Source organism: Tribolium madens, unplaced genomic scaffold, assembly GCF_015345945.1.
Source record: "Tribolium madens isolate multiple individuals breed KSU strain unplaced genomic scaffold, Tmad_KSU_1.1 Scaffold_96;HRSCAF=242;Tcas5.2_LG5, whole genome shotgun sequence".
Taxonomy (NCBI): Eukaryota; Metazoa; Arthropoda; class Insecta; order Coleoptera; family Tenebrionidae; genus Tribolium; species Tribolium madens.
In genome coordinates, this window is record NW_025401068.1 from 2201861 (window position 1) to 2221053 (window position 19193).

General features: G+C 31.8%; 1 protein-coding gene across 12 annotated transcripts in view; it reads right to left on the bottom strand.

The window, feature by feature from the left end:
* Positions 1-19193, bottom strand: part of LOC123012454 (nuclear receptor coactivator 1) — an 87030-nt gene that overhangs the window by 14963 nt on the left and 52874 nt on the right. For 11 of the 12 annotated variants that reach the window (XM_044410384.1, XM_044410380.1, XM_044410379.1 and 8 more), the window contains 3 exons: positions 12806-12913; positions 10734-11762; positions 3986-4769 (listed from right to left, as the gene is read on the bottom strand). In XM_044410384.1, the coding sequence (XP_044266319.1) occupies positions 3986-4769; positions 10734-11762; positions 12806-12873 (1881 nt within the window). In that variant the 5' untranslated portion in view covers positions 12874-12913. Of the gene's footprint in view, positions 1-3985; positions 4770-10733; positions 11763-12805; positions 12914-19014; positions 19092-19193 lie in introns of those variants that run through there. The other variant, XM_044410383.1, reaches the window with a different exon arrangement.

Here is a 19193-nt window from a genome sequence, read left to right on the forward strand (position 1 = left end):
ATAGAAATCCCCACGGAAACCCGAACTTTAGACGGATTTTTGCCAACTAAACTCGAAATATCGAAACATGATTCATACAACAACAAATGCAAGATTTCCGTCCAAACAAACTGACTACAATCTAACTTCATTACTGCTAATTGCATCTCCAGCAAAACAAATATTTTATAAAACCATGGCTTGGTTAGTTGGTTTTACTTTGCAAAATATTGCTTGTAGTGTAGTAGTCATGACCCCGTTTCACTTTATTTATTTCACTAAACATTTATTTTTAAAATTTGTTGAATATCGATTTAGTTGGTTTTTACTAATAGTGTTATCTGTTAGTTTTAGGTAATTTGGGTCATTATTGAATCAAGCACTAGGAACTATTAACTTTTATCAATTATTGCAAATTAAAAAGGAATTTAAAAAAAAATGATATTACATCTTGGTTTAAATTAAGACTGCCACAATTCCAATCAGATATTTATCTTGATATATTACTTAATAAATTACTTTATCTAATAACAAGAGAATTGAAATCTCACAGTTTAGATTAACCGTAGATGATGATACCCGTTTTACTTTTAATTTATCATCATCACGAAAAAACTATTAGATGGGTATAACTCTCATGTCTTATTTATGTTTACGGTAGAAAGAGAGACATGTTGTTTTAATTGCTTTGATTTCAAAAAGATCCATCCCACGTTGTTTCATTTTTTAATAAATTAATTATACGCGAGTTTAATGATGTTAGAAATAATTAAACAACTAATTACATATGACAATAGCTAATGATAGTCGATGAAATAAACAGATCGAACCAAAAATTGCCTACAGCATGACTCAAATCAATTTATTTATGACTAGAATAATAATTAAGAGTCATTTTTGTCGTCAAACCGAAAAGTTGTTGGACATTGTAATGACAAAGTTTAGAAAAAAAAGTGTATAACTCCACTACAACTCGCATAACCTACACAACAATTAATTGGTGACTATATACAGGTCAAGGTCACGTTTTTGCCTTTGTCACAAGTAATATATTTCCACATAACGGTAAAAAAAGTAGTAGCAAACGTAAATACGTTTATAATTAGTAATTAAATACCAATTGAAAATCTGGTATTACTCGTATTTGTAAATACGTAATTGAAAAGACAATAGCATCCGTAAGTTAATTATGTAATTACGTTTCTGTTGTGGATTTTACTTGTCACTCATAGTAAAACAGGAACTAGAGCTGGAAACTTAAAGTTTCGTGGTTTCGTGTTTTATCTATTTTATTTCATTCTCTTAAAATATTTATACCTATGTTGCAATAATTTCATAAAAGTAAAATTTTTACGACAAATCTGATTTTCTACAACGTTGTCCTTGTGTGTACGTGTGTAACATGTTGAAAACGTATTACTTCACTACACAGACTACGACATAATACTGAGTAAGAATTTTTCATTTTTTTTTACTCCTACCGTAACTATAAATATTTAAAATTAAAAATAATAAAAAAGCTGTTTTTCTTTCCTAGTGGTCAATATATTTTTTTTTCACTACTAGCTGTAAAAGGTACCATTATTTAGTTTGTCGAGAGGTTGTGAAGTAGTTTTTCTCTCCTAGTGGTCAATGATCTTTTTCATTATGGACCAAAGGCTATAAAAGGCAAAAATATTAGAGGTGGATAAATGCCGATGTTAGAGGATATTGATACTATTTCTAGAATATTATTATTGAAAACTATTACCAACGCAAGTACTAACGGAAGTATTTTGAGATGAAATTAATGGACAATCAAATAAAAAAGCCTTAAACTTCCTCATTAAAAACATCAGAATAACCCCAACTCTAATACTTCTGTCTACGTCAAAACTGTCAAAACAACAAATCAGTTTATTTCATGTTAAAATACTATCGGTAGTGCGGCAAATTTTAACAATTTTTCCCTTTTCTTTGCATATTCTTTGTTAAATTAAATTAACAAAAATATTAGTTGTGAATTACAACATTTTACGTCTGAGGCAACATGTCCATTAAGTAGGGTTTTATTATTCACCGTTGTATTTCTGGGTAATAAATGTGCTAGTAGATTTTTATAGCCTCGCAATTATTATTTCCCTCGATGCTACGCATCTCAGCTCGGCTATAAAAAATGTCTTTTTTCTACTTTGTGATATAATATACTATTACTACTGACCAAAGGCGATAACGGATTAGAGATGGGTAAATATCAATACTGGAGTGTATGTATTACTTTGATAGAAATATATCTAGAATATTATTATTTAAAAATATTATCACAAGTACTCACCGAAGTATTTATATATACAAAATACAAAGTCAAATAAAAAAAAACTTAAAGTTCCAAATTAAAAAACATCACCTCTAACCTTGTCTTTGTTAAAACTATCAAAACAACAAATAGATTTATTTCATGTGGAAATAGTACCGGTAGTAGGTTCTATGTTATTTTAACAAATATTTCATATCATGAAGTTGCAGATGCAAAAATAAAAAAAATGACATAACCTCATTTAAAATAAAGCTTCCAACCTAGGTTAATAACTCAGGTAAGTAATATTAATTACCGTAGGAAATAATAAATTAACAAAAATAATAGTTGTGTACGTCTGAGGCAATATGCCCATTAAGTAAGGTTACTTGCGCCAGAACTGGCGCCGCAGAGAAAAATTTCAAGTAAGATAAGATACCAGGAACATAAAAAAATGTTTAAAAAATTCTATGTGTCAAAAAGTTTTGACATTTATTTTTTGACATTTTTTTATATCTCTTTAATGATTCTGATGATCTTGTATATGTTTTTTTATCTTACAGGTTGAGTTTTTGAGGTACCTTAGACCATTGTTTTAGGTGACAGAAATCAAACATTATTCACAAGTGAGATAAAGTACTCACAAGTGAGTAAATTTGACTATTATATTATTTTTTTCTATTATATTTACTATTATATTTTTATAGGTGAATATTTTACTTGAATGAAACTTCATTTTTTGGATAGTTGCACCTGTGAGATAAAACGTCGTATATCACACGTGATCGAAATGCCATTATGAAACTCGTGAGTAGTGTCAAAATTCTCACTCGCGTATAATGATGCATTTCTATCACTTATAATATAATGTACTATTATTCTTCGACACTGTCAAAATTTACGGTTTTTCTCCCGTGTAAGAAAGTTTTGACAACTGTTTGGCATTTCTCAATACAAAACGTCAAATTATTTTTAACAGATTTAAAGCAAGTTTAAGCCTTGTTGACTCTAATTCGAAGAATAAAATGTTGTATTCCACTCGTTTGAGTGTAAATCGGACGCTTTATTCCACCTCGTGGATGGTAAACCACTCGTTACACTCGTGGTTTAAAAATCCACTCGCCAAATAAAGAGTTCCGATTTACACTCAAACTCGTCGAATAAATAACTATTACCATTATTTAATAAAAGTACAAAAATTTTGCCAATAAAAGCCACAAATAACATTAAACAGAGTTACAATTTAGGATACAGCTTCCTTGTTTCCTCTTCTAATAGCCTGTAGCACAAAAACTTGGAAAATTATTTTTCCAACAGAAATAAATAGAGTCAAAGTGCATAATTTAAACTCTCATAACTTCGAAATATTCATAGACAATTTTTTTTTAACATTTTTTCCATGTTCCTGGTATCTTAGCATACTTTTTTCTGTGGGGCGCGAGATCTCTGTATTATAATCACCCTGTATTCATAATCGTTGTATTTCTGTGTACCTAATAACTGTGCTAGTAGGTATTGAAAAAAAAAAATATAACATTTATTATTTCCTTCGATGCTACTACGCATCTCGGGTAATAAAAAAGCTCGGCTATCAAAAGTCTCTTCTCTACCTTGTGATAAAATGATTGTTGACAAATCAAGTTGGTAAAACTTTGTGTTACATGGTGTATTTTTTAGCTGGTTGTATCTTATTTATATCACTGTGACATATGAAAACGAATGGGTGTTTACCTGTAGCAGCATGTTGTTTCCTCCTGCTGTAGAGGTTTTCGGTAACTCTGAAGGTCCTGCGACCGCTCCTCGATTGATAAGCCCCCCTCTCGGACTAGCTCTATTATCGTTTCTATTATCGTCTTCGTCCTGCTGATTCAGCAGTCCTTTCAATATCCTATTTTTATTCCTTCCGTCCGCGTCGTTCGCTGAAGAGTCGGCGACCGTGGGCGGTTTAGTTAACAAATTCCTTAATCTAGCGGAATCGGCCATCATACTCGAAGCCTCATCCAAGACGTTTGCTTTGGTATCTTTTGGTTCTTCGACATTGTAGTTCTGTTCGGATAACGGACTAAATGGGAAGGTACTAGTGTAAGGATTGGGGGCGGCGGGCGTCGACGGACTCGGCTGCGTGACGAAGGGAGCGAGCGGGCTCTGAGCCACCGTCGTCGCGGGACTGTAGGCAGGATTGCTGGGAGGTCGCGGCGTTGGCGTTGAAACGGGCGTCGCACTTTGTCGGGAATCCGGCCGCGCTTCCGTCCAACCGGACGCTTCCAGTTCGAACGTCGACGTCGGAAATACGATGTCGGGAAAGGAAAAATCGTTGTCCATGTTGTAGGGGGTGAAAGAGGACGCGTTGCCGGCGTTCATTAACGCGTTCGAGGATGCTGTAGAACTATCGCTACCGGAGCTGACAGGAGCGGTACCATTACGAGTTCCGTTTACCACGCTAGTCATCAAGGGACCACCAACGCTACTGGTACCTCCGCCTCCTGGATCCGAAGGACCCGTTGCATCGTATTCGCTAAAAAGACACAAAAAATTGTTAATTTTTGCATTGTTCAAGTAGGTATGTAGTAGAAACCTTTAAAAAACAAACAGTCTTAGAAAATTAAACAGTAAGTAATATTAAAGTCAAATCGACAAATTTTATTTAGTTGAGACATGTTTCGGTACCCTTGCGCCATCATCAGCCTTATATTAACAAAACAAAAAGATGCCTTAAGTCATAAATTATGTTAATACAATATGACTTACCATTGAAAATTGTTACACTTTAAGCTAAAAAATAAAAAATTAATAAGATTACAAAAATTTAAATGTTCACTGTTAAAATTTTTTCCTGATTATCACAAATGGAAAAATATACAGAAGGAATATGATTTAAACATTATTCCTCTGTAAAAAAGTAAAAGGACGAGGTCAGTGAAACTGAAGCCTCGCCCGCGAAAATTTTTGAAGAACGATAATAACAAAATGGCGTATTGCGGTAAGTAAGAAAACTGCAAATCCTCACAGGTCAAATGTCAAACTTTAAATAAATTAAGGTTAAAACTATATAAACAACACAATTAATCAAAATAAATCATTAAAAATTTTTTAACAGTGAACATTTAAATTTTTTAATCTTGTAAATTTTTTATTTTTTATTTTAAAGTGTAACAATTTTCAATGGTAAGTCATATTGTATTAACATAATTTATGACTTAAGGCGTCTTTTTGTTTTGTTAATATAAGGCTGATGATGGCGCAAGGGTGCCGAAACATGTTCCAACTTGGCTAAATAAAATTTATCGATTTGTGGAGTTGACTTTAATATTACTTACTGTTTAAAACTATAAAACATCTACTTTGGAAAGAAAATGGATCGAGTTCAACAATTTAAGTCTTAGAAAAAATTAAGTAAACAATACAGATTGGCGAACAATATAATTATAGCAGACTAATTTTAGTTATTTACCATAAAATCAACCAATCTGCATTTTCTCGAACTTAGCTATGACGATCTTAAAATATCAAATAAATTGGTGTAAAATACTTTTCTTTAATGTTGGTACATTTGATAATATTTATGAGAAGCAAAAGACAATTTACGTATAGAGAAGGTTTCCAATAAAAGTGATTTATGTAAACTTTTGTTAATTTTAGCGGTAGACAATTTGTTATTAACTTAATTGATGTTTTTCATGTAGCTGTATAAAAAACCTATAAAAAGCAAAATGAATTAATTGTTTTTATTAATACGTAAACGACTCATTAACACACTAATAAAACAATAATTATATCATGCTTTATAAAGACGTTAATATTAAAGATTTTAAGATTTAAAATTATAAATTTTGCAGTGTTTTACACAACCTAACAAGTCTAATATAAGAAACAAGGCCACATAAATAAACAAAAGAAATTTTTGCAAAAACAATTATATTGTTTCTTAATAATTTTGAATGTACTGGACAATGTTGTAGTGTATTTTTAAATTGAACAATAAATTATTGAAGGTCTAACTTTTATACTGATAACTTAAATAAATAAACTCCTACTTTGTGTTTCAAGAAAAATTGTTTCTATGTAGAAAAGTGTTGTGACGTGAACAAGTACCGTTTTACACGACGATAAAAATTAATTAGTAGGTATTTTTGACCCTCACGGTTCAAAATAAACAAAAGCCTTTTTTAAATTAATCATTCGGAGCAGATAAATAAGTAATTAGTACTATGAATGAAACGAAAATTAATTTTTTTGATTAAAATTGTGACATGTTGCAAAACAAGTAATAATTGTATGAAATAGCAACCTATCAATACATTGATTCACAAACTTTATCAATCATAATATTAGCACAGATAAGAAAATATAATTCCAAAAAGCGTCTTTTCGTTGTAAACAAAGACTGATAATTAGTACAAATTATTCAATGTTGATGCGTCATTTTTGACGTGTAGGATAAGAATGTGGACAAAACAAGTTATTAGGCAAAAATACCCAAATTCGAATTAGTTCACCTGAATAAATATGTTGAAAATAAATAAAAGTAGAAGCGTGTTTGTTCTAATCTAAGTAATTATGAACAGATTTTAGCGTAGAAACTTGACTTCGTCGCAGCTTAAACAATAATTAACTCTAAAAGCTTCTTCAACTTGTAGAAGATAGTCAAGAAGGTGAAGTATATTCAGCGATAAAATTGTTATTTAGTTACTATTTACGTTTAAATATAGAAATACCAGCTTTTCTCCTTCAATAATAGTGATAAGAAAACAGATATCGATGATGCTAGGATTGTGATTGTGTCCAGCTTAAAGCTGTTTTTACAAATTGTGTAAGTAATGTTTCTGTAGATGCAAACTTTGTTTGAACAATAAAATCAAAAGTATGGAAAATGAAGTTATTTTAATGCTTTTTGGAAACATGTTTAGTAAAAATTATTGTTTTATTGCACCAATAAATTTATTATTAATACTAAAGCTCATAAGTAAATATAATACAAGCGAATTCTCTACAACTTTGTCCTTTACACTGTTTTTCCATGTTCAATTGTATTCGCAGCGTTTTCAAAACAAGTCAAAAATATGAGAAGCAAAAATTTCTATTTTTTAATTATTGTTATCAGTAAATTTTTGCTACGTTATTTCTTACTGTAAAGTGTTTAATGTCCTCTCTGTCCGTAATTTTTTTTGTTAAATAGCAATTTTTTTTTGCGTTTCTCTTATTAAATTGCAGACACGCTACTTACACATCATTGAATGACACTAATGGATTGACTTGTTTTTTTTTAACTGAACATAGAGCTACCGAAAACATGAAGACCTAGTGTGACAGCCGGTAGATATGAGTTTGCATCAAGTTCCAGATTTTTTATGTTGTAACACAGAACGTTATTACTCAGTATATTTTTTTTTTAATTTTACACTAATATTGAGGACAGAATTCAAAAATATACAAATCAATTTTCAACTACTTATAAAATGTCAAAAACAAATGACTTGGTTAATTTTAGTTCTTTTCTTTAAATCCTATTCATCCATAATATTGTAATATTCATAATATTACTTCTACGAGGTGAACAAAAAGTATGAAACCAAGCGTTTTTTTTTTAATCATTTGCCTTCAGAAAGAGATAAAAGAGCTGAAGGTTTTAATCACAATACAATGTTGTGTCTCAGACAAACTTGTTTATAAAAAGTTGTCAGAAAAACGTGACATTTTCAAGATGTTACATTTTTTTATGTCAATTAGTATGTAAATATTCAGAGTGTCCCACAAGTAATAATAAACCTTAATTTTTTTTGAAGCAACCAACATTACATTTCAAAGATATAGCAGATATAAAAATATTTTGTTTTAATAATTAAAAATAGTTGTCGTATTTTCTTTTTTGACAAATTTCAATCAGACATATTGGATTTCCTTCAGTTTTAGGGAGCCCGTCCATTTGAATACCGCGCTGTATGTAAATGTGCAGCCTGCGAAGCTTTTTTCAACATTCCCCATAAATGAGAATAGTGTCGATCTTTTCCTCAACATTTTAGTAAATCTCACCAAATTCACCAAAGTTTAACTTTTTATAAACTAAAGTTGAAGTGCTGTCTAGCCACTATGTTAATTAAATTTATTAAAACCAAATCTTTTAATATCTTTAAAATGCATTGTTGGTTACTTCAAAAAAAAATTCAGGCTCATTATAACTCGTGGAACAAGTGTCTGGAAAAAACGTTGAAAAATTTCGGAGGATGCTACCCTAGATCAAAATAAGGAAAAAGTTCCTATAGACCAATATCCGGAAATGCTTCCTGAGAGACCTAGAGCCCCCTGAAGATGGAGGACAAAAGGTCTTTATTATCTCAGTAACCGGTGGTTATAAATTTAGAAAAGTTTGCATCTGGAATAATTTTTTGAGGTTGATTCAAAAATTGTATACAGTCGGAGTCAATCTACATAAAATTTTGCTTTGGGAGAACTTATTTGAAATTTTTTATCAGATTCGGATTTATTGACTAATTTTTTTAAAAAAGTGTCTCTTGTATTATTTTTGTACGATGCACCATTTTCGAGAAAAACGAGATTGTGCACCGGCTTTAATTTCGAAAAATACAGTTAGTTAAAAAAAGTCGAATTATAAATCTAGCTTTTTTAAGAAGCATTTCCGGACATAGGTCCATAGGGACTTTTTTCTTATTTTGAGCTAGGAAACCACTCCCCCAAATCTTTTAACGCTTTTTCCGGACCCCCGTACAAAGTGAACAGAAGGTATAAAACTAAGCGCTATTTTTTATCATTTGCCTTCAGACAATAATAATTAATATAAACGAAATTGCTATAAAAAATGTTATTGTTCTGAAACAAAATAACAACTTATATTATTTCCTGTTTTTTTCAGTAAAAATCGTATACAGGGCTGCGCCAGAACTCGCGCCCCAGAGAAAATTTTCAAGTAAGGTAAGATACCAGGAACATGAAAAAAATGTTTAAAAAATTCTATCTGTCAAAATTTTTTGACATTTATTTTTAGACATTTGACATTTAATCTATTTAATGATACTGATAATCTTGTATATGTTTTTTTTACAATTATTTAGTAAAGAGACAAAAATTTTGCCAATAAAAGCCACAAATAACATTGAACAGAGTTACAATTTAGGGTACAGCTTCCTTGTTCCCTCTATAGCCTATAGCGAAAAAACTTGGAAAATTATTTTTCCAATAGAAATAAATAGAGTCAAAGTGCTAACTTTAAACTCTCATAACTTTTTTCTCATAAATTTTTATAGATAATTTTTTTTTAACATTTTTTCCATGTTCCTTGTATCTTACCTTATATGGCATTTTTCTCTGGGGCGCGAGTTCTGGCGCATGCTGTATATAAAATATAAATATACAGAGGGTGATTTAAAAGTGTCGGACCAACTCTCGAATAGTAATATAGAAGACATTCAGCTAAACACAAAGATGAATTCAAATTTTCTTCAAGCCTTTTTTGAAAAAAAGAAACAGAAACTGTGAATTTCTATATTACCATGTAGATCCGATGTTATGAGAATTAATAATTTATTGTTCAATTTGCTAGTTTGTAAAATGTTTTGTTCACCATAAAGCACAAATTGGTGATTTTTTCAAGAGGTATCTGTATGGGATGACAAAAAATCGATCAATTGGATGTCCTTTATCACCACCCAAAAGATGGTCCGACACTTTTGAATCTTTCTGTATAAAATTAAATAAAATGTAGATAGTTGTAAGCCTTAGATCATAGTCTTTATAAAAATAAATACAGGGCGATTCAGATAAGATAATGAGCCTGACGATCTGGCGATGCAACCGAAAAAACAAATTTCATTTACGCCTTTGATCCAATTTAAATTAGGATTTAGTTGAATCCAAGTTATCATTTATGACACTCTGACATCAGTGCAGAAAACGATCATTAGTGCCATTCAGCTCTCGCGCAATGATAGAGAAATTAGAAAAGTCTTTTCGGTGTAAACACAATACAAAATGTATGAAAGAATGAAACACTAAAGTGTTTCACAGTTTTTTTATTAATTATAAATTGTTTGTCAGAGCAACATAAAATAAGTTGGATTGCAAATGCTAATCTTAATTAAAATTAGATCAAGACGTAAATGAAACTTGTTTTTTGAGTTGCATCGCCAGAACGTGGAGCTCATTATCTTATCTGAATCACCCTGTATAGTGTATTATTGCCATTTAAAAAAAATAAAAATTTTGCGAAAATCAAAAAAATGAAATAAACGAATACAGTTTAAGCAAAAAACGTTTTGATTCCATACATTCTGTTCATATGATATGTAATTAATTTTGGCATAATTTTCAATGTCTCAGTCTAGAGTTCTTCACATTTTATAAAACAAAAAAAAATGTAGATGGATTTTTGTATATCCATTTTAAATTCTTTAAATTTCTATCATTTTCCAGAACGAAAAAACATACACTTATAATTTTTTTAGTATACTATAATTTCATTGCTTACCCCACAATCGAATGCGTAGCCATGATAAAGTCAATATCGTTGCTGTTATGCGGATTAGTCTTGAACAATTTCGATTTGGTTTGCACTTGCACGTACTTGTCCTGCCCGAGTTGTAACCTATAAACGGCACTAGTCGCCTGTCCCGTATGAATCGTATCTTTGAGATGCGTGTTAAGTTTGTGCACGTCTTGTTGGAACACCAGATCCCTGAGCGTGCGATCCATAAGTTCTTTATTAATAAATTGCGAGTACGGCGTCGACACCCCCGACGCATCGACTCCGATGATCTTGCCGGAGGTGTCCAACTTGGTCGTAAACTGTTCAATCCCGGAAATGACTTTGTCCCTATGCGAAATCCTGCTCGCCACACACAACAAATACGGTCCGCTGTCGCCGCCCTCGTCGTCCGATACCGACACTTGGTCTCTCAGCTGCGTGCTGGAGATGTGCATCAGCTCATAGCAGTTGACTCTCTGCTGCTTCTCCTCGACGGTCTCGTCCTGGTCGTCGGGCGGCTTCACCAGGAATCGCACACTGAAAGAGCGCGATCGCGTCGTCGTCGTCGACTCGCTGCCCCAGCCGATCATCGGTATCAACGAGGTGGTGAAACGCGCGTGGTCGCCCAGATGGATGAAATTGTAGATGCTGTTATTGAAGATTTCGTCACGGGTGAACTTGATGTAGTTGGATACGTTCTCGGTGACGTGCACGGCTTTGCCCTCGGCGTTCACTACAAACAGGAAGCCTTCCAGGGCCTCGAGAAGGAGGGGGCCGTACACCTCGTTCGAGAGGATGGTCGGCCGCGACGACGACACCTCTCCCTGCTGGACGGGATCGGAGGACTGCGACGCCGACTCCCTCTGCTTGATGCTCCGGATCTGGTTGACGGTCTCTTGAAGGATAGCGCACTTGTCCGGCTTTACCGACAACGAGCTCATGTCCGCGAAGTTTGCGGATATTAGCTCAGCCAGCTCTTCTATGTAGATGTTTTCTTGCTCGCGGCGCCGTTTTTCATTGTTGCATTTATTACTGGAAGAAGAACAATCTTTATCACTCATCGCAAACTTGAAATATTAACCGTATTTCGCTAAATCAACGTAACCACTGGTCTGAATTACACGCAAAAAGCTCACTCAGCATGTTTCAACATAGAAAAATAATAAAGATGGTGGGGAACAAAGTGATTATTAAACTATCAAGTTACCAAGGTATGTTTTGGTAAAGTCTTGCAAAATAATATAATAGAAAAATAAGAACTACATACACATACGTGGCCATATTCTCATTATCATTTTAAAAAGAAAACATTACATTTTTCATCTTCCTGTCTAAAGATGTTACACTAACCGAAAAAGAATTTATTTTTATCAATCATGCGATAAATGAAAGAATTCTCGAGGTTACGAGGTTCACGCCATCTTGGAAGCGTTCCTGCAACATAAGCAGAACACCTGTTCACATTTTTCCAACGTTAGCATTCAACATCATCTCCACTGTATTAAAAAAGTCCACAAAGCCATTAATTGCCGTCAAATTACAGAAATTTAGTTTACTTTTTGATAAATTAACCAAAAACGCAACGGCCCAACTTGTAATTAAATTGCATCATATTGAGTATAGCCAGCCAGTCATATGTTTAAAATATCAAGAATAATGACAACATGCAACGTAACCTGACCCACATTTCATATGTGTGTGCATGGGAAATTAATATATCATTACAAGATATTTATTGTTAGTAATTAACGTTAGGAAATCACTACCAACCACTATGTGAGGGTGAGTTCCACTCGAAAAGAATAATAGAGCATACGCGAGGTTGCTGATAAAAGCAAAACTGTATTGCGCTCGTCTATTGTGCAGTTAAGCACTTCCTATCGGCCTCCAGATTCTCAGAAGATGAGGATTATAGTGTCTGCTTTGTCAAGATCTCTACTCTGCACATACGACATGTGCGAGAATAACAATTCGTCAGCGAAACTATAAGTCTCTTCAGTCTTTCACCGTATAATTTTTTGTGCGAATGAAAGAGAAGAGAAAAGAAAACGAGAACTAATCAAATGTATACTTACATCTGCGCCTGGGGTTTTGTTTCGGATTTTTTCCTTTTCTTATTGACACCGGTGGCCAAGGCGCTCATCTTGGCCCACGCCGGGTCCTGCAACTCACACGGACCGAGTCTGAAACAATTAAACAACAATAAGAAACGACACCCTGACACATAGTCGTAATGTAATAAATAAATGTGAGCGATTCACCGCTTTTATTGACGTTTACACTAATTATTTTTAGACAAATAATATTAAATCGAATAACAAATGTTAGCTAGGATTAATCTAATTAAATATGATTCACTGAAACAAAGAACTCATGAAATAGTAATACAAAAAGCTACATTTCAAAAATAAATAAAAAATTAGAAATTCTGTAAAGCCTAACTCAAAAATAAAGAATTCTGTTTCTTCTTAACAGGGAATAATGTGACGCTTCATTCCCTCGTTTTTGACTTATACATAATATGGTATTTTATTCCCTCTAAAAAAATACATAAATGTAATTCCGATATTTTTACTCCTAAAATAAAATAAACTCAAATGAATGAATTGAATATTTTGAGTGTTTTTGGACATAAACAAACTTCTTGATACGAGTATTAATTTTTACTCTTAAAATTGCAACTAAATAAACTGGGTACTTTCATTTTCTTATGTTATTACTAATTAACCCTTTCAAAATTTAAATGGCACCACCCCCTTTGTGAAACTTCAAATGAGGTATTTTATTCGGCTGGAGTAATTTTCTAATTTTCGTTTATTTTTCTGAGATATCCAGAGTGGCTCGTTTTTAAAAAATCACCCTGCAATACTGCAATATTTTGTGGTAGTTTTATTAGTTTTTAAATGCAGTGCGCGACAAAATTATGGAATAATCTTGTTTATTAAAACTGAAAATATTCTGTTTTTACAAAAATGCTCGAACAGATCAATTTTCTTTTTAAAATATACAAACCTCCCAAATTAATTTAAAATTGTATGTTTGCTGTTTGCTGATATTATTAGTTTTTTCGAAAACTATGTAATATTTAATATTAAAAGATTTTAAGATTAAAAGATCTATCAAATCGGTTAAAAAATTAGAGGTTTCTATTAATAAAAATGTCGATGACGTCGTTTTACTCAAAAAGTGTAAAATTTTTAATCAAGTTAAGAATTGTGTATTTTTAAAAAGGAAAATTCATTCAAAATATTATTATTATTATTATTATTATCTGTTCGAGCATTTTTGTCAAAACATAATATTTTGCGTTTTAATAAGATTATTCCATATAATTATTATATCCTATAATTCATTGTACATTTAAGAAAATTCTCTATAAAATTTAATAAAATAAAAAACAAGTAGATAAATAAAAAATAAGACTTGTGCAAACCTTAAATTTCAAGAAAGTAAATACAAAATTGACCTCTCAGACTTTCCAATGATAAAAGCTACCAAATAAATTAAAAGATGATTACTTGCTATATCATTTTACACTGAAATTGAGATCTCCTAGAAACAACTAATAGTCTTTGTACAGATTTTCCTGAGGGTTTTCTCTTATACATTAAAATTAATAAAAGTTAAGATTTTTCCAAACTATTTATCTTCTCGTGAATCGTACATAATAATGTAAAATTGTCTAAAGAAAGTAATTATAAATAAAACAATTTCAATCTCAATTAAATTTTATTTATTACTTCAGGTAAATGCTTGCCTATTTTTTATAGAATGCAACTTAAACTAAATACAAAATCGACAATACATCAAACTGCAAGTAAAATAAGAGTTAACTATGAATTATGAAATTTAAAAATATATCCAAATACTAAAAAAAAAACGAACATGTCAACTACAATTAAAACACGTATGGTTATAAACTGACGATTTGCTTCACCGATTTTACTAAAAACATGAATTCAATACATTATAAATAACTGTTTTCGTAAAATCTATCATTTGAGAAAAACGACAGACCATAAATAACGATTGAGGCAACTATTTTTCATTACATGTCGGAAGTAATATGACATAGCTACTAATAAGAGGTAGGACGTGAAAGGTAAGTAAATGCAGTACCCTCCGGTACCCCAATATAAACGTCGCTAATATTTCATTATCTTGTGACTGTCAAGTTTATAAAATATGTAAAATAACGGTACCGAAATATTTTGTTCATTCAAGTGAATGAAATAGATTATGAATACCGAGTTGAGAAACGCCTCAATGAAAACTTATACAAACGACTTCTTCCAATTTCCCTTTGATTTTTCTTGGGAAAAGAAAACAAATTTCATTTCCGCGCCTTCAAATAAAGGCAACAATACATCAGACGGGGACCGATTGCTAATCCCAATCTATAGGAGTAGACGTCCGTTCCGAACCCTCCGTTTTTGAAAAATAACAATCAATACTCAAGAGTGAAGGCGTCTCGACGTCGGCACGCAACAGGCGTGTTGCGCCTGCGCCCCCTTCGACGCACCCGTGGACGCCTACGCATCGGGGGCCACCTCGATTGAGGCAGGTCGCGGCTCAACATCACAGCTGAGGCGTAGTCGTAAAATCAAAACGAATTTCACCGCAGAACTAAAATAGAATCCCGTCATAAAACACCGCACAATAACTTACACAAGGGTCATTTTTATCTCCAGTCATTATTAATTGCTTTTTCTCTTTTTTTTTGACTACAAAGAATTATTAATTTTTTATCTTATTCTCTCTCGTTACACTCTTATTTGACCAGTTTGAAGAAAGAACCTTGTTTTTGTATTATAAGTACCATCTGGTCTGTTTAAGCGCCGGTTGTGGTCATTATTATAATAATTGATGCTGCATTGTACCATTTCAAACACTAATGGACAGCACTTAATGGACTCCACAATGTTTTTGTTACAACTATATGTCAATATTTATTTTTTTTTTGTTTCAAATTATAATTCAAACACGATTCAAAAAGTTTCATACATTGTGTGTATCAATAATTATTTCTTGTTCCTTAAAAATGTCAAAAAATACTTTGGAGTTTTGATAAAGCAATTAACAATATCGATTCCGTTCACTCATTATAATGATAATTGTTCATCAATAAAGTTTTATTTCTCGCGAGGGATGAAATAAAATAACTATGCAACCCCATCTAGAAAATATTGCCACGTCACATTTATGAATCATTAACGTTCGCTAAAAATACATAAATATGAGAACCCACAATCTTCGTACCCACTCCTTTGTCGGATTTGATGTAGCAAAAGTGTAAATAAAACTAGACAAAATTGTAATCAAAAATGCAACAAACTAGTTAACTTTGCTAAAACAAAGATTTACTAAAAAATACAACAAAAACAGACCAATTAAAATTTTAATTAGATTATAACTTTATAGTTACAACAAAGCTGTCAGGATTTAATTTATTCAAGCGAAATTCTTCATTTTTTAGACATCAATTAAAAAGAGGAAATAAAAAATAAATGTATATTACTTTAAGCATAAACTCATCGAGAAGTTCAAAAATAAAAATTATTTACATGAGGAAATAATAAGTACTTTGATTTATTCAGTTAGTGACAGTAATTAGACAATTATGCTGAGTTATAGACATTCTTTGCATGGCTAGTTAAATTAATGTTTTTCAAACATAATTTAGCCAAAAGTAAAGACAATTGATACCACACAACTTTACTACATTTTTATATTCTGAATATAAATTACACATAAAACATTGTAAATTCTATTAAATATAGACGTTTTGGGATGGTACACCTACGTCCAAAAAGAATGACCCTGTTCGCTACCTATGACCTGTACAATTTTAGCAGGCTACAGGGTCATTTCTTGTGAACATGGATTTTTCTAAAATATGTCAACAAACAAATTTACATATAAAATTTATAAAATTCTTTATGTTAAGTTGAAAAATGACGCACACAACTAGAAATGTGGAACCTAATACAATTATACGAATGGTCGTCTGTCTATACATGTTTTATTCTCTAAATAACAAGTAGAATATTGTTCATTTTGTTCCGTTTGTTTTCAAGAAAGCGTGTTCGACAAAAAATATACTCTAAGATCGTTAGGAGAAAAAGTTTTGTGTTGTTTGGTTAACAAGTTAAAACCGATTTTAATTAATTGTAAGTAATAATTATAATGTAATAAAAGGTAGATTTATGTACAACGTAGTGAAATTCATCACTGTTCACTCGTTAAAAAGCAAGGTTGGTAGCGCAACTCACAGTTTACACACCTCTGCAATATGACAAACGCAATAATTGGCAAACATTTTTCAATTTGTTTTTTTTTTTTAATTGGCATCGTTTTCTCCTAAAAAATAATCTGGATTTTGTAGCTAAATTTCTGAAGGATTAGTGAAAGAAAAAAGAAAAGCAGTTATTAGTCGGGACATATTTGCAATAAATCAGTGGAGATTTCAATTTAACGAGTGAGCTATTATTCATGTTGTAAGTAGATGGATTGCAGGCAATTTGGCATAGTGGAAGTATCCGTTTTTTCCTTCGATTTGACACAAATCTCACGCTTCACGGCGCGCCGTACCGAAACGTCGAGATTAATCGGGACGAATTGTCGATTTTACAACGAAAAATCTGTAAAGTAGTAACAATACCTCGTCTTAACAATTGTTAAGGTAATTAAACGCCTTGTACGGCTTATTGTTGTGCGTTTACATGTTCTATTGCGATACATGGTGGCATCTCTTTCTACCAGCTGTCGCTGTTAACTTCGCCATCACCGTCATGTCTTTGATAATTGCGTTTCCGAGGAATGGCTTGCATATTCATGGCCATAGAACATAACTTGTCTAACAAGTTTTGTGAGCAGCAAAGTTATATTTTTGTTCGATTAAACCGACCATTGAAACTTTTTAACACCACAAACACGAATCTTGACATTTCCAATTCGAATTTTCCGAATTTTTTCAATAAACATGAGTCAAAAACATGCAAAGTCTTCTCGGCTCACTATTTTTATCCCGTATCTTTCAAATGTCATGTGATATGATAACCTCAAGTGGATTTATTTGCCGTAGTTTATATTTCAACTGTAATTACACACTTCAAACTTGAAGGTCTATTTAATAAAATATATGTTTTTGAATTTAAATTAATTTGATAGAGACACAAAGTAGCAAGTAATGTAATTCAATCACTTGGCTTCTTAAACTTCAGGCATTTAATTGTCTACAATTAAGTAATTTGAACTTTAAACAATTAGAATGTTAGAAACTGGATAAAACAGGCGAACTAATAACGCTATGATAATGTGCGATTTATTTTTATTTCTAAACACTCTCCGAATACCGTTCGATCATCAATTATGTAAGTGTGTCATTCTCATTCACCATTATTTTATTGCCGGCTACTCCAAAATGAGTAGAAATGTCAAAGCTACATTTCCTGACCAATACTGTTGCAAAACACAAAACACCGCATTAATTCAGAAGAAATTATGAGAAAATTGTACTTAATTGGATTTTGGTGGTGCCACATTTCTATCATGTTGAATTTTTAAAACTGAATTTTACTTTTATTCATTTAAATGACAACGACCTTTATGTAAAAATATTATTACAGTAATAAATACACATTGTTAAACTTGATATTTTACATACTTAATTATGTATATTATTACAAACACAAAACCCTACAATACAGTTTATGTACAAAAAACGCAACTTATTGTTAATGTTTACTAAGAATAATCAACGAAATGTATTGAGCAACAAAAGGGCATGAACCGAAAATTTGGTTTGAAGTTGACAAATGATGTAGAAGATAAAAAATTTACCGCATTCATAATTTATCCTACAAATTGTGGAATAATTATTTCAATTAACCCCCTGAATACACAGTAAAACTAAATTAAGAAAAGCCCTTATTGCCGTTCAAAATAGACATATTTTTATGACTAATTTGACCGGGCTATAAAAATTATCTACTTAAAAAACTTACATTGTTCCTCTATTGGAACAAAGATGGCACAACCAAATTGAAGCAAACTATGATGGAATAAATAAAACTTAAGTTATTGTTTTTAACAATAATTAACAATCTAGAATTTTATCTGTCCTCTTCCGGACACTCGTTAAAGTCTTCTAACCACAACAATCACCAAAATTGAAGAGAGCAAATTGTAAAAAAATCGCGTAAGAACTTCACAAAATTTTTCCAAATGAAGCTAAGGTTAAACCGGACCTATTTATGTATATAAATTTCCAAAAACTACTTACAGTTTTGTCATTTTCCCAAGACGATGATGGTGAAAAACAGAATTATCTGCAAACGTTTTTTCAAAAAAGTACTGTGAATTGGTATACTTTATCCTCTACGAGACCCTTGCACCAACACCCGCGCCATCTTGCGTGAATAAAGCCGCTCTAAAGAAATTTATCGGTTTATTGCATTGCGT